We start from the raw sequence: 14,489 nt of genomic DNA on the forward strand, positions 1-14,489 counted from the left end.
GAACAGCTGTTGAAGCTGGTCTCCTAGCTGAACCTGAATTTATCTCCTCAGTGGTCCACACATATTTGGTGACATATCTTGCTTACCATATACAACTGGACATTTTAAATGTGTATATAGATGGTTCTGACATCATCATAAAATCTCATTCAAAGGTGCAAAAATTAGAAATTCAAGTCAGGCAAATAATTATTTATTGGGTGATTATGAAACAATAACTCTATGATCCAAGGACTTTATTTTGTGACAGACCTGGAAACATACAAATCACAGAGCCATGCACACTGAGCGGCATAAGGGCAGCTGTCTCTGCTACAGCAGAAATATCACACCAAGACAAAGCGTCCCTGCAATACACATGCAGAGCGGCCCCTGCCAGTGCACAGGGCTCCTCATCAGCAGGTGGCTGGAAAACATGCTCCATAGCTTGGAAATTAAGGCACTTTCTGAGGTGCTGGGAACTGCATGTCACAGCTCAGCCTGTCCATAGGCCTGCTTACAAATCCACCTAGAAGGCAGAGTGCAGTTGGCATCATTCCACCACTTTAGCTCCATTGTGCGGATCTCCACACAGTCTTCTCTGCCTCCTGTCCCCTGATGCCAGTTGTCTGGCTGATTCTCCTCCCAGAACCTACAGATCAGAGTGTTAATGTCTCAGTGGAGAACCACAGCCAATTCCTGAGCTCAGTTCTGCTCTGTGGACTCTGTTGTTGGCAGGGGACCACGACACCCAGAAATGACGCGGTGACCCCTCAGAGTTCTCCACAGCACTCGTGGCCATGGTAACGAAGGGATTCTGAGGACAAGGGGTAGCAACTGCCCTGCGCCTGATGGGCCAGCAAAGAGCCAAAGTCAGTTTGTGGCTCCAAATGCTGAGCAGCAGCAGCTCAGATCTCAGTGCCCAGAACCAAAGCACGTGGCCCAGCACGTCCCAGGAACACCCCGAGGTGGGAACGCAGGAACAGAGAGAGAGGGCAGCAGGGGTCATTCATTAACTTCTCCATGGCCCTGGTTGTGGGACTCGTCCACAGCCCACTGAGGTCATTGCACCGACTGCAGCTGGCTCTGGCCAGGCCCCCGGGCCCTACAGCCTCCCCGTCCCCAGCCGGAGAGAGGGGAGAGCACAGAGCAATCCCAAGGAGAGCGCTGAACCCTGCCACCGGACTGACCTGGCTGTACTGAGTTGACTTGGGGCCAGATCCTCAGCTGGTGTAAATGGATGTGGTTCATTCAAGTCAATGCCAAGTTACCCCAGGTGAGGCTCTGGCCCTTGGTCTCAGTGGGCACTGAACACACACTCCGTGTTTAGGCTCCTGCTCTAAGCAAAGGGGCATTAGTAGAAATTCCTGAGAGGATTAATTGCTGTTGGGTGACAGCGCCCAGGGGCCTCCCTCAGGATCGGGCCCACTGTGCCGGGTGCTGCATAGACGCAAGGGGCCGTACAGACGCTGCCTGAAAGAGCTGGTGACCAAACGTGTAATAAATAATCACGTATCTCCAGCTTTACTCACCCCCTGCTTGCGTCTGCTCTGAATTCTGTGCCATCCACCCAGTGCCAGCTGCCTTCTGTCCCCCGGTCGGTGAGTCCAATCCAGTGACTTTCTCCCTTGCTCTCGTTGGAGAGAAACTCCTGCACGACACAGTTTGCAGCGTGTCCAGGTCACTCAAGAGAGGCTGCAGGATGCAGCCACAGCTGCCTGGGCTGAGCAGATTTTGGGCGAGAGGAAAGGGCGTCCGGTGGTGTGAACAGGGCACTGGGCAGCGGGAGACATGGTGTCCAGCCCCAAACGCTGACAGTGACTAGCTGGGCAACCCCGAGGGAGTCCTGGAGCAGCTCTGTGTCTGTGTCTGCATCTGTATCCGAATGGGGCTAACAACAGCGACCTGTCTCAGAACGCTCCCCACCACGGCCGCCTCAGAGCTGGGTGCGGGGGTTACTGACGGGCACCTCAGAGTTCACATTGGTCCCCTGCCCTTGGAGGCGGCAAAGCTAGGAGCAGAGAACTGGGTGCAAAGTCTGGCCCTGCAGGAGGGTGGGATTTTCCTCCTCAGCAAGTGCCCCAGAGGCCTGGAGTGAGAGCTACCATGGGCACGTGGGGAGAGAGGATTCTCTGAGAGGCGCATGGCCCCTTGCTCACAAGCCTTCCAGATACAGGCTTCTAGATTGTCCAGCATTAGCTCAGGACTGGGGAGAGGGATCAAAGTGAGTCCTCACTGAAAAAGTCATTGGGGTTGCAGAAAATGCTACATTGGAAGTAGGGAAAATCAGAAATGAGCCTGACCCCAAATCCCCCTCCCCTGGTACCCCAGACTCTGATCCTGGCACTGTTCCTCTGCCCATCTCTGCTTTTAAACTGATGGGTGAATCCCCTGAGTCAGGTTCCAAGGCTTGGCATCCTCTCCGATGGTTTGCCACAAGGCATGTTGCAGATTTGCTACCTCAGCTGCCACCTTCCACCTCCTTCTGGTACGAAACAAGGCACTGACCCATTATCCAAGCCCCGAGGAGGTTCCCTCACTCACCTGTTCCGCCTGGGAGGAGACAGAGGTCAGGTGCGAGTCCTGAGACACACAGAACCGCTCGGCCTCGTCCCACGGCTTTTTTTCTTGTGAAAAGTAATAGAGGTTCCCACCATAAAACCTCCAGCCTCTGGAGAGCTTTGTCAGCACATAACCTAGGAGCAGAGACTGAGGTGAGAAACCTGGGCTAAAGTCACAGGGACACACGCAGGGAGCTCAGGGATTCTAGTGCTGCATTCCCCTTCAACTGCCCCAAGCTCAGGGAACTTCTGAATCCTGATTCTCCAGCACCACAGTGGATAACTTTCATGGCCCTAGGAAGGATCCCAAAGAGCACTGCAGAAAGCAGACACCACGGGGTGCAGCTGCATCTGGGGTGGACTATGGGCACTGGTCCCAGTGCAGAGCAGCAGGGCTGTAATGGGAAAGGGGAGATTCATTGTTCAGCTGAGCTGGCAGGGGGAATTCAGGAGCGGGAATGTAGCTGCCCAAGGTGGAACACCCCCTGGTTCTGTATCAACAATTTTCAGTGATTGTAAGTGGTGAAGGTCTCGGGTCTTTCGCACTTGGGCACCTCCCCCCACACCCTGCAGGGGGCGCTGGCTTGGTGAAAGTAACGCCCCATACACTGAAATGCCAGCACCACTTTTCGCCTGTGACCGGACAGGTTTGGAGCATCTAAGAAGGGCTGGTAGCTGGGTGCTCCCGTTAGGCTAACGAGGCCCAGGGCGTAAGTGAACGGCACCCTGATCACCACGGTGTGGGCACAAGTGCAGCCACAGGTGATGTTCAATGAACGAGAACTCGGTGCTGGTGGAAGGCGCTGCGCTCACAGCCTTGGAGCTGAAATGCTCCGTTCATCCTCAGCACCAGGAGAGACGGCACCAGCCGGCTCTGCAGCTAGTACTTACTGCAGCGACCTTGCCCTGCTGCTTGCGCTGCGCTGACGTTGTCCAGACGGGCCTGGATTTCTCCATACGCTGCACTGACGTTACCCAGCTGGTCTTTCAGCATCCGGACTCCTGCCAGCGCTTCATCCAGGAGCTGCAGACCTAGCAGAAAGTCACAGCGACTTCAGTGGAGATGCAGAACTCTTGATTACCAGCACATGTAGCAGAGCAGCACCTGCAGGCCCCTGTGTGCCAGGCGCTGTACAGACAGGAGGGGACAGTCCCTGCTCTCAACAGCTCACAGTCAAAGTAGACTCTAGGTGGGAGAAATAAAATAAAGGATGATTTTCCTGCTGGGAAACTGAGGTGCAGGGAGCCCAAGATCACACAGGAAGTTTGCAGCAGAGCGGGGAATTGAACCCAGCTCTCCTGAACTCTAGCCCTGTACCCCCGATCTACCCAGCCTCCTCCTCCCCATTCGCTCCTACCTTGTGAGCTGTGAGTGGGTCGCATGTGGCAGAGCTGGGGCTGCAGGAACATCCACGGACCTGAGCATGGCACTGGGCTCCAGGCCGGGATTTTCAACAGCCCAGCTTTGGGGTGTGCTCTGTGCCGGGGTTTTAGTTCAGGCCCATCTTCTGATTGGACGCTGAATAACCTGATCCATAGCCCGGTTTGTATGTCCAGCCCTGTGCCCGATAGACAGACAGTTGTGACACGTGGCCACAAGAGGGCGCCCTGCCTCCAGCAATGAGACTGTGGCAGTTACCCGAATTATGGTAGCTGCATGGGAAGGGCTCGGGGACTGGGGTAGGGGACACGTTGAGACCCACGAGTACAGCTCCACGGGCGTCCTGCTTACCCCAGGGACTGAACTGGGCCCTGTGTGTCTCATGAGCTGCATCTGTCTTTCCCGCGAATGCAGTCCTGACAGTACGGGGGCCCTGGTGAAAACTATGGAGCGAAGGAAGCAACAGGGACAGGACGGAAGACGTTGACCACTAGGCAAACTGCTTAGGAGCATGGGACGGATGCAGCCAGCCTGCCACGGCCAGGGAGGGCGCTAGGAGGGAACCTGGAGCAGCCCCCCACCCCTGGGAACAGAGCCTCTGTTGGCAGAGGAATGTGCAGAGCAGCAGCTCATTAGACAGGGGGACAGGACCACCTGGCAGGGAAGTATATGGAGGGGAGTAGGAGGATGCCAGGCACCCACCATACCTCTCGGCAGGAGAGTGCTCAGCTTCCAGGCCAAGGGAGGGGAGCCGACCCTGATGCCTGAGACCCTCGTCCTGCGACTTACTGTCCGATTCCTTTGCTGACGTATCCGAGGCGTTGTCAGGCCGCAGAGAGACTTGGAGCTTCTGCACCGCTTCTTCAACCGCTTGCAGCTTGCTCTGTGCCTGGAAATCTAGAAATCACATGTCTGCAGGTCAGCGACCGAACTGAACTGTGGCTGGAGACCAGCCATATCCAGAGAAGGAATATGCTCCGAGTGCGAGCCTGTTCTCTAGGACTTCTTTTATTTTAATCTTGGAAAGCTTCCCTCCCGAGGAGGGACACGGGCAAAGCCAAGGCCCTGTTTGGGGCTCTCTCCTGGTGTATGTTACACTGTCTTAACATAGGGCATCAGTTCTCTGGAGCAGGGAGCTACAAACTCCAGCATCGCAGATTGAGATTAAATCTCAGGACAAACTTCCTGACTGTGAGACCAGCAGGACGATGGAATGGACACCTAGCGGGGTTATGGAAACTCCTTCATGGGAGGTTTCCAAAAGGAGGCTGGAGCCGTCTGTCTGGGATGGGTCGGACACAACAGCTCCTGCATCTTGGCAGGGGGTTAGACTGGAGGCCCTTGCGGTCCCTTCTGACCTTATGGTTCTGTGATTCTATGACCTCATTTTACTGTGTGTTTTTGCAGCACCTAGCGCTATGGAAAGCAGGACCTGGGTGCAGCTTCAGGGCACTGGCAGTCCAAGTGCTTATTAACAATCCTGACCACTCTGCTCCTGGTGTTTCTCAGGGGCCTGTCTGCTAACTTTAGGCCCAGACCCTTCAAGGTGTTCAAGCAAAAAACTCCCAGGGATTTCAATGGAAACCAGAAGCCCAAATGCCTCTGAGGATCTGGGCTTGCAAGACTGATGGCCAGCTGCTCAGATGGTGTAAATCTGACTTCAGAGGAGCTCCTTCAATTTATACCTGCAGAACATCTGTCCCTAAAAATCAGCCTTTCACTCCCCTGAGAGCTGCAGGGCCAACACAGCGATGCCCCAGGGCCAACCATCTTCTCTCCCAGCTCGTGCATCAACAGACTTGTGATCTAAGTGCTGTCTGCAGAATCTTTCCCGCAATCCATCGTACGTCTCTGGCTCCTTTCACTGCAGTATCTGAGCACCCCACAGTCTTTACTATATTATTTAATGTCACACAACACCCCTGTGAAGTAGGGAAGTCTCCTCCCCCAATTTTACAGGTGGAGAACTGAGGCAGAGACAGGTCTCAAAGACCTTACAGCCAGAAGGGCCCATCATGATCATAATCTGACCTCCTGCAGACTACAGAACCTCACCCACCCATTCCTGTAATAGGCCCTTAACCTCTGCCTGAGTTACTGATTTAAAGACTTCAAGTTACAGAGAATCCACCATTTACACTAGTTCAAACCTGCAAGTGACCCCCGTGTCCCATGCTGCAGAGGACGGCAAAAAACCTCAGGGTCTCTGCCAATCTGATTTGGGGGAAAATTCCTTCCCGACCCCATTGAAAGGTGGATCAGGACTCAGTTAAATGGGAGACTACAACGGGTCATGCTCAAAGGTGAACTGTCAGGCCGGAGGGAGGTTACTAGTGGAGTTTCTCAGGAATTGGTCTTGGGACAAATCTTATTTAAGGTTTTCATTGAAGACCTTGGCACAAAAAGCGGGAGTGCGCTAATGAACTCTGCAGATGACACCAAGTTGGGAGGTATTGCCATGATGGAGGAGCACCGGAATATCCTACGAGTGGAGCTGGACAACCTTGAAACCTGGAGTAGCAGAAATGGGATGAAATTCAGTAGTGCAAAGGGCAAGGTCATGCACATAGGGGTTAACAGCAATATTAATCCCCATCTTCTCCAATTTGACTCATAATTCCCCATGTGGAACTGTATCAAATGCCACTGAAATCCAGATAGATGAGATCTACTGCATTTCCTTTCTCTAAAAAATCAGTCCTCTTCTCAAAGAAAGAGAAGGCTGATCTGGCATGATCTATCTTTTGAAAAACCATGTTGTATTTTACCCCAATTACCGTTAACCTCTATGCCCCTAACTACTTTCTCCTTCCACATTCGTTCGAAGACCTAGCAGACAATTGAGGTCAAACTAAAAGGTCTGTAGTTTCCCAGATCACTTTTTTCCTCTTTCTGAAAAATAGGAACTCCATTAGCAATTCTCCAGTCACAGGGTCTGACCCCTGAGTTTATGGATTCACTAAAGATCCTTGCTGGTGGGCTTGCAATTTCACGTGTCACTTCCTTTAATATTCTTGGATGGAGATTATCCAGGCCCCCCCGTTTGGTCCTATTAAGCTGTTCGAGTTTGACTTCCACCTCAGATGTGGGAATTTCTACTTCCATATCCTCACTCCCATTAGTCAGCCTGCCACTACCCCTAAACTCCTAATTCCATTTATTAAAAATGGAGTCAAAGTATATGTTTAGGCATTTGCCCATGCCTAGATTATCTTCAGTCTCCAACACATCCTCCGTCTTTGGCAGTCCCTTCTTGTTTATATGCCTATAGAACCATTTGCTGTTGGTTTTAATTCCCTTTGCAAGGTCCAGATCTGCTTGGCTCTTGGCAGTTCTCTTTTCCCTGCACTTTCTGATCTCCAAGAGGTAGTTTTCCTTGCTGATCCATCCCATCTTCTATTCCTTGCAGGATTTTTGCTTTCTCTCAATCACCTGTGTGAGACGCTTCTTCATCCAGCCTGGCCTGCAACCCTTCCCGAGGAAGTTTTTCCCCTTGCTTGGGATGCGGGCTTCAGAGTGCTTCTGCAACTTTGACTTAAAGTAATGCCAAGCCTCCCCCACTTTCAGGTCCTTGAGTTCTTCAGCCCAGTCCACTCCCCTAGTTAATTGCCTTAATATTTTAAAGTTTGCCCTTTTGAAATCAAGGCCCCTAGTTGCAGACCTAGTTTTGTTTATCCTTCCATTTAATTGAAACTGAATTAGCTCATGATCACGTGAACCAATGTTGTCCCCTACAACCAGTTCTTCTCTGGATGTCCTCCCTACTCGCCAACACTCAATCTAAAATGGCATCACCTCCTCTTGGTTTGGTGACTATTTGGTGGAGAAAGCTGTCAGCTCTCACAGCCAGGAAAGCGTGGGCCCTACCATTATGATTAGCACTTGTCCTCCGATCTATACCTGGGAAATTAAAGTCCCTCCTAATCACACCGCTCCCAGGAGTATATATGTCATGACAGGTATTCCGGAGGTCTCTATCGATATCCAGATAGGATGCTGGGGGTCTGTAGCAGACCCCAAGCACTATCTGAGGGGAGCCTCTGGTAGCTTTCTTCCCCAAAGTGATTGTGACCCAAACAGACTCTGTTTTATCTGTTCCAGCACTTCTAATTTCTTTACAGTCAGTCTACCTCAGCATTAATGTACAATGCTACAGCACCGCCTTTACCTGCATTTCTCTCTTTCCTGAATGGCACATACTCTTCCTCGCCTGCACTCCAGGCCTGGCTTCTATTCCGCCCTGTTCCTGTTCTCCCTGTAACACCTGGTTTCATTTCCTGCACCAGTAGATCCACTTCCTCCATTTTGTCCCCGGGCTCCTTGCGCTGGGGTGCAGACACCTGCGGTGTTTCCGCTCGGCTCCGCCAGGGTTCCTCACGCGGTTAGGTAGAGTCATGCTACTGCCAGTATCACCTCCTACTTGGGTGTTAGCGTCATTGGTATGGGAACTGTCTTTCCTCTTGATGTCCATTCATCTCCCCTCTGCTGTTCCTTTCTCCATCGCTGCATCTGCTCTTACTTCTTTTTCTCCTGCTCAGGATTAGAATCAGAAGTGGGGATTGCATGAGCATCTCTCAACTGCCTCCCCTGAATTCCAAGCTTAACGCTCTGTTAATCAGTTGTGCCACCCTCCTTCCCAGAATCTATTTCCCTCCCTACTCAGGTGGAGTCTGTCCCATGAGAACAGTCCTATGTCCGTGAATGACTCCCAGTGGTCGGTCATCCCAGAGACCTCCTTACAGCTCCGCTGCCTGAGCCGTGGGTTGATCATCATCATCATCTTGTCTCACCTCCATTCTCCTCCTCTAGGGACAAGTAGAATCCCCTTGAAGATCACCTGAGCCTCCATTTCTTTAAGTGTCTTCCCCAGCCTGGCATCATCTCCCTTGGTACGTTCCAGCAAGAATCTAGCAGTATCATTTGTTCCCACATGAAGGACAATCAGTGGATTCTTTCCTGCTCCCATTAGGATCCTCTTCAGCCTCAGGTCCACATCCCATAACTTAGCTCCTGGCAGACAGCACGCCCTTGTGTTCTCTGGATCAGCTCTGGTGCCAGACCTGTCCATTCTTCTTAGTAAGGAGTCACCAATCACATAGACCTGCCTCTTCCTGGTGTTGGTGCCATTCTCCAGCCTTCCTCCCATTCCTTCTGCATGCAAGTCCTCTTGTCTTTTGCTTTCCCTTGCAATCTACTGCAAGTCATCCTCTGTCCTCCTGGGGCTCCGAACTCTGGGTATCTACATTGACTCTTCCCCTCTTCTTGTAGGACTAGCTGCTCTTCTCTTCTGCCTGGCCCTCCCACCTTTGGCTACTCCCTGCCACAAATCTTCTTCATTTTCCAATTCAGCAAACCTATTCCTGAGCTCTACTTCTCCTTCACTAGCTGGTCTTTTCCTCTGCCCAGTTCTCATAATCACATTTCCACTGGCCACTTTACTCACCTAGGAGTGTCCCCTCCCAGTTTTCCAGTCCAGCTTGGATCTGCCAATCTTGAGTTTTCCCTTCAGCCTCCTCTTGGCTTCCCTCCATCATCTGCTCGAATCCCCTTCCAAACTCAACCATACTTTTCACCTGCATCTCCAGACCTCAGCTCTTCTCTTCCATCAGCTCTCTCAGCCGGCACTTCATACAAACAAGCTCTTTTCAGGTACCCACTCCAGGATCATGTACCTCCTGCAGCTTCCACATCTGGTCATCTTCATTGTCTCCTCTAATGCTTGGGTCACTACCACTGCTGCCTCTGTGTCTGTCACACCCTTCCCGCCCAAGCGCCAGTCAAGGAGAAAGAAAACCCCACACGACACAAAAACAGAATGCCACCGCCCGTCCCACAAACTCTCCTTACAACCGTGCACTCTAACTCCCCTGTCTCCAGTTGTTTGCTGACTTCTTTGCCACTCCATTGCTTGCATTTATAGGCCTCCTAGTCAGGGAAACCCCGCCCTGATCTGATCTGATCAAAGGCTCTGCATCTCTCAGCGCACTGCCCGTACCAGCCTCTGCAAAGTGAACGCAACACACCAGCCAGCAAACTCTCAAGAACCCACTCTCCAGAGGCGACGCACAGGGGTGTGTGTGCAGGGTGAAGCACCCCCAAGATTTCTGCTTGGCATGCCGGGGGTGGGGAGGAGGAAGAGGGGCTCTGTCCTTCTCCTGCTGATACTGACCCCAGCGCGATCGGCCCCGTCCCTGGCAGCCGGGCCCGGGCAGGGAGTGGAAGGGGCAGGACCAGCCACTTCTCATGTCGGCCGCTCGGGGTCACTGCTCTGTGCGGCGCAGCATCTGCCTGAGACAGCCTGGTTGGGGAGGTGGCGGGGCTGCCCCACCAAGGCCAGGCTACCAGGGACAGGGGTCGAGCAAGCTGGAGTCCCCTCTCCCCCTGGCACGTTTCCGGCTCCCTCGGCGCCTGTCCCCAGCAGCCAGGCCATGGTGGGGGCGGCCTGGCGCCAGGCCCCCAGCCAGGTTCTCTCAGGCAGCTGCTGCACTGCCCAGAGCAGTGACCTGGAGCGACCAGCTTCAGCCGCATGAGAGGCGGCTCCCTCCTGCTCCCCGCCTGGGCCCGGGTGCCAGGGAGAGCGGCCGAATGTGCTGGCGGGAGGGGAGAGGCGCAGCGCGAAAAGGACAGACCCCCCCCACAGGTAACTCTGGTGGGGTGGGGACTGCAGGGAGGCCCTGGGCTGGGCGCAGGGGTCGCTGGGCAGAGGAGACACGTGGGGGGTCACGTGTCCTCCCCTTTAGATTGTGGACCCCCAGCATGGGGAGGCACCAGTCGTCGATGCCACTCACTGCCCCTAAGGAACAGGGGCTTGTCTCCCCTCTCCTCCAAGAGCTCTCCACTCAAACTCCCCTGTTTTCAGCTCTGTTTGCTGGCTCCAGGGCAGGGAATTAAACCCAGCAATCGGAGCCCCAGACAAGTGCCCGAAGCTCTGGGCCGTCCAGTCTCTCCGTAGGGCAGGCATTTCAATTGTGCCATGAGGACGCCGGGGGCTGAGGCTCATGCTGGTGCTATGTGGTCAGGAAAGGACCCAGCTTGACCCTCAGAGCGCAGGGTGAGCATGTGGGGCTGACACATGGGATCTGAAGTCACAGGGGTGAAGTTCAGGCAGGATGAAGTACACCTAGACCATCCCTGACAGGTGGTTGTCTAACCTCTTCTTAAAATCTCCAGTGATGGGGATTCCCTAGGTGACCTGGGCCAGTGCTTGACCATCGTTAGACTTGGAAGGTTTGTGCTCATATCAAACCAGTAGGGCAAGATCTTTCAACTCCATTCGAACTCCCTGGAGTAGGAGATTTATTTGGAGGGACAGACTGGAAACACAGTCGACATTCTGCTGAAATGTGGGGGTGCCCCGCCCCGCAGTTGAGCCAGCTGGCCTGTATGGAAGTTGGCCAACGTGGGCCTTGGAGCCGCAGCTGAACTTACATAGAAGCGTCACAGCAAGGAGGGAGCTGGCCAGGGCCACAAGCGTCACGAGCAGAAGGACAGCAGTGACGATCCGCCCTGCCCCGCGCCGCCAAGGGACAGATGTCTCGGTAGGATTTCCTTGAAGGAGAAGAAGAAACATATCCGTGGAAAGTGACAGCTCAAATGCCAGTGACCACGGAAACTCCATCCCCCAAATCTAATCACTGTTCAGCCTCCTGTTCCCTGACTGTGGTTAACAGCAACAGCAGAATCAGGCCAAATAAGGTCAGAACCGACCTGAACTTGAATCTGAAAAGCCACCCTCCCTACATCAGGGGTGACGGTAGCGCCAGGCAGGCGTCCTGTGAGAGAGAACTGGAAGCAGGCTTTTCCCCTGCCTCAGCCTTTCTTGAGAGGGAAGTTTAGGGCTTGTGAAGTCCATGCCCAAAGGAGAATTTTTAAATGAGAAAAGGAACCTGAAACAACTTACGAAATATCAAAACAAGGAGGCAGTGAAATGAGGGGAAATGATTCTTTGCAGGAGAAAAGTGGGGCTGACAGCAGCAGTGTGCTCAGAAGGGCCTTTCTACAGCATCCCTGTCTAATAACCCATCTCCAGGATGCTGGGCTCCTCACTGCAAGGCAGCCAAGGGGTGGCTCACAGGGCAAAGCCAGAAGACTGTGTCTCCCCTGCACATTAAAGGGAGAAGACTAGAGCTGCATTCGAGCCAGGATCTATGTGTCGACAGAAGTAAGTGTGCTCTGTGTGGTCTGGATTTGGTCTCCCCAAGCTGAACAGCAGCTGCTTGGAGACACAAGACTGTCAGATTCTCCTCTCCCTGAAAGTCTCAGCCTGCGGCACCCCCTCCCTGTCTGTGGGCCTCAGCCATTCGCTCGCAGTGCTCCCCCATGGGGTGTGGTTCCTGGAACCAGAAGACAACACTCAGGTGCCCAGATAATCCCCTTACATTGCAGAAGTGGCTTCTCTCACTCTAACCAAAGGGTGAAGGTGCCTCTCACTAATGTCCTTTGTTTACAGTTTACAGATGCAGGGACTCCCATCTCTCCTCCCTGTGCCCTTCTCCCGCTGGGGACTGGCAGGGGAGAGAATGACTGGGAAGGACTGACCGAGTACCCTCACCCACTGCCCGTGGTGCCGTCCAGCCAGCACAAGGCTGAGCTCTGGGCACGTGGTCAGTGGAGCGAACGCTGCCCAGAATGCTGATGCAGAGACCACAAAGCCAAGGAAAGGCCAGCGGGAGTCCAGGGTCCGGTGCAGCCTCTTGTGCTTACCTTTTGGCTGGGGAGCAGCTTCCATCACCTCCAGGTTCTCATAGTTATTCTGCCTCGCCATTCTCCTGCCTTCGCGCTGAGCCGAGCCCCGATCGCTGGCAGGTAGATCCTTTCAGCAGCCTGCTGGGTTAGAGCCGCCCTCTGACGCAGCCCTGGCCCAGAAATAGAAATGGGGAGGATGCCTGGTGGTGAGAGCCACCCTGTCACCAGCTGTGCGGTCAGGCCTCGTGGTGGAAGTGAGACTTCAGCTAACAGGCTCGAGCTGGGTCCAGCATGGGCAGCATCCAGGAAATGGGCCCAGGGTCAGAAGCCAAATGCCAGAGCCAGGGTTGGGGTACAGCAGAGTCCTCAGCCAGAGGCGGAGCCCAGGATCAGTACCAGAGAGAAAGAAGCCGAAGCCAGAAGTGAGGGGCGAAGTAGTGAGTGAGGCAGAGGCAGGGATGGGCATCAAACCAGATATCTGAAGGGAGCAGGGGCTGGAGCAGAGCAGGAGCAGGGCCTGGAAGCCGGCTGGAGCAGGGGCTGGACGACGGGGAAGCAGGGACTTTCAGGGACTTTCTCCCTGAAAGTCTCAGCCTGCTGCACCCCCTCCCTGTCTGTGGGCCTCAGCCATTCGCTCGCAGTGCTCCCCCATGGGGTGTGGTTCCTGGAACCAGAAGACAACACTCAGATGCCCAGATAATCCCCTTACATTGCAGAAGTGGTTTCTCTCACTCTAACCAAAGGGTGAAGCTGCCTCTCACTAATGTGCTAAGTTTACAGTTCTCAGCCTTTACTGAAACAGATTCTGGGAGGAGTTTCTCTGTCACCTAGCACAGGCTACATTTCCCCTTGGGTTTTCCTTTGCCGCTGCGGAGAGCCTAGCTGAGCTTGGTGGCTAGCTGCAGCTGCATATTGAACCTCACGTCCTCACCAGCACCCTCCACTTCCGTCAGCCCCATCTCCCTGCCTGTCTCTAGACCCTCCCTGGGCTTCTTTCATGTGTTCAAAACCAGAACAGCTGGCACATGGCATCTGGATTGCACTGAGACCAAAGGGGATAAGAAAGCCCCAGAGGAGGCCCTTGTTCAGCTGACACCTGTACCACCAAATAGAAGAACATAAGAACAGCCAGATTGGGTGAGACCAAGGGTCCATCTAGCCCAGTGTCCTGTCTTCCGACAGTGGCCATTGGCAGGTGCCCCAGAGGGAATGAGCAGAACAGGGAATCACCAAGTGATCCATCCCCTGTCGCCTGTTCCCAGCTTCTGGCAGACAGAGGCTGGGGACACCATCCCTGCCCAGCCTGGCTAATAGCCATTGATGGACCTATCGGCCATGAACTTATCTAGTTCTTTTTTGAACCCTGTTATAGTCTTGGACTTCACAACATCCTCTGACAAGAAGTTCCATAGGTTGACTGTGCGTTGTGGTAAGAATTTCTTCCTTTTGTGTGTTTTAAACCTGCTGCCTATTCATTTCACTTGGTGACCCCTAGTTCTTGTGTTATGAGAAGGAGTAAATATTTACTTTACTTTCTCCACACCAGTCACGACTTTATAGAACGCTATCATATCCCCCCTTAGTCGTCTCTTTTCCAAACTGAAAAGTCCCAGTCTTATTAATCTGTCCTCATACGGCAGCCGTTCTGTACCCCTAATCATTTTTGTTGCCCTTTTTTGAGATGGGGCAACCACATCTGCACACAGTATTCGAGATGTGGGCGTAGCATGGATTTATACAGAGGGAATACGATATTTTCTGTCTTCTTATCTCTCCCTTTCTTAATGATGCCCAACATTCTGTTTGCTTTTCTGACGGCCGCTGCACAGTGAGTGGATGTTTTCAGAGAACTCCCCACACTGACCCAAGATCTCTTGCTTGAG

The 14,489-nt window shown here is 53.4% G+C and overlaps 1 protein-coding gene across 2 annotated transcripts; it reads right to left on the bottom strand.

Moving 5' to 3' along the window:
- Nucleotides 1-184: 184 nt before the first annotated feature.
- LOC144263745 (C-type lectin domain family 4 member F-like) lies at nucleotides 185-12,770 on the bottom strand. Of its 2 annotated transcripts, XM_077814721.1 has the most exons (7): nucleotides 12,625-12,770; nucleotides 11,350-11,469; nucleotides 4,711-4,818; nucleotides 3,432-3,572; nucleotides 2,524-2,675; nucleotides 1,512-1,630; nucleotides 185-631 (listed from the first exon to the last, which is right to left on the bottom strand). In XM_077814721.1, the coding sequence occupies exons 1-7, from the start codon at nucleotides 12,683-12,685 to the stop codon at nucleotides 469-471; spliced, it is 864 nt and encodes a 287-aa protein (XP_077670847.1). In that variant the 5' UTR covers nucleotides 12,686-12,770; the 3' UTR covers nucleotides 185-468. The 2 variants fall into 2 exon arrangements, with proteins under 2 accessions (XP_077670847.1, XP_077670846.1); XM_077814720.1 differs by lacking the exon at nucleotides 12,625-12,770 and having other exon boundaries at nucleotides 11,350-11,776.
- Between the last annotated feature and the right edge of the window lie 1,719 nt (nucleotides 12,771-14,489).

The sequence above is a fragment of the Eretmochelys imbricata genome, chromosome 4 (assembly GCF_965152235.1).
Source record: "Eretmochelys imbricata isolate rEreImb1 chromosome 4, rEreImb1.hap1, whole genome shotgun sequence".
Classification (NCBI taxonomy): domain Eukaryota; kingdom Metazoa; phylum Chordata; order Testudines; family Cheloniidae; genus Eretmochelys; species Eretmochelys imbricata.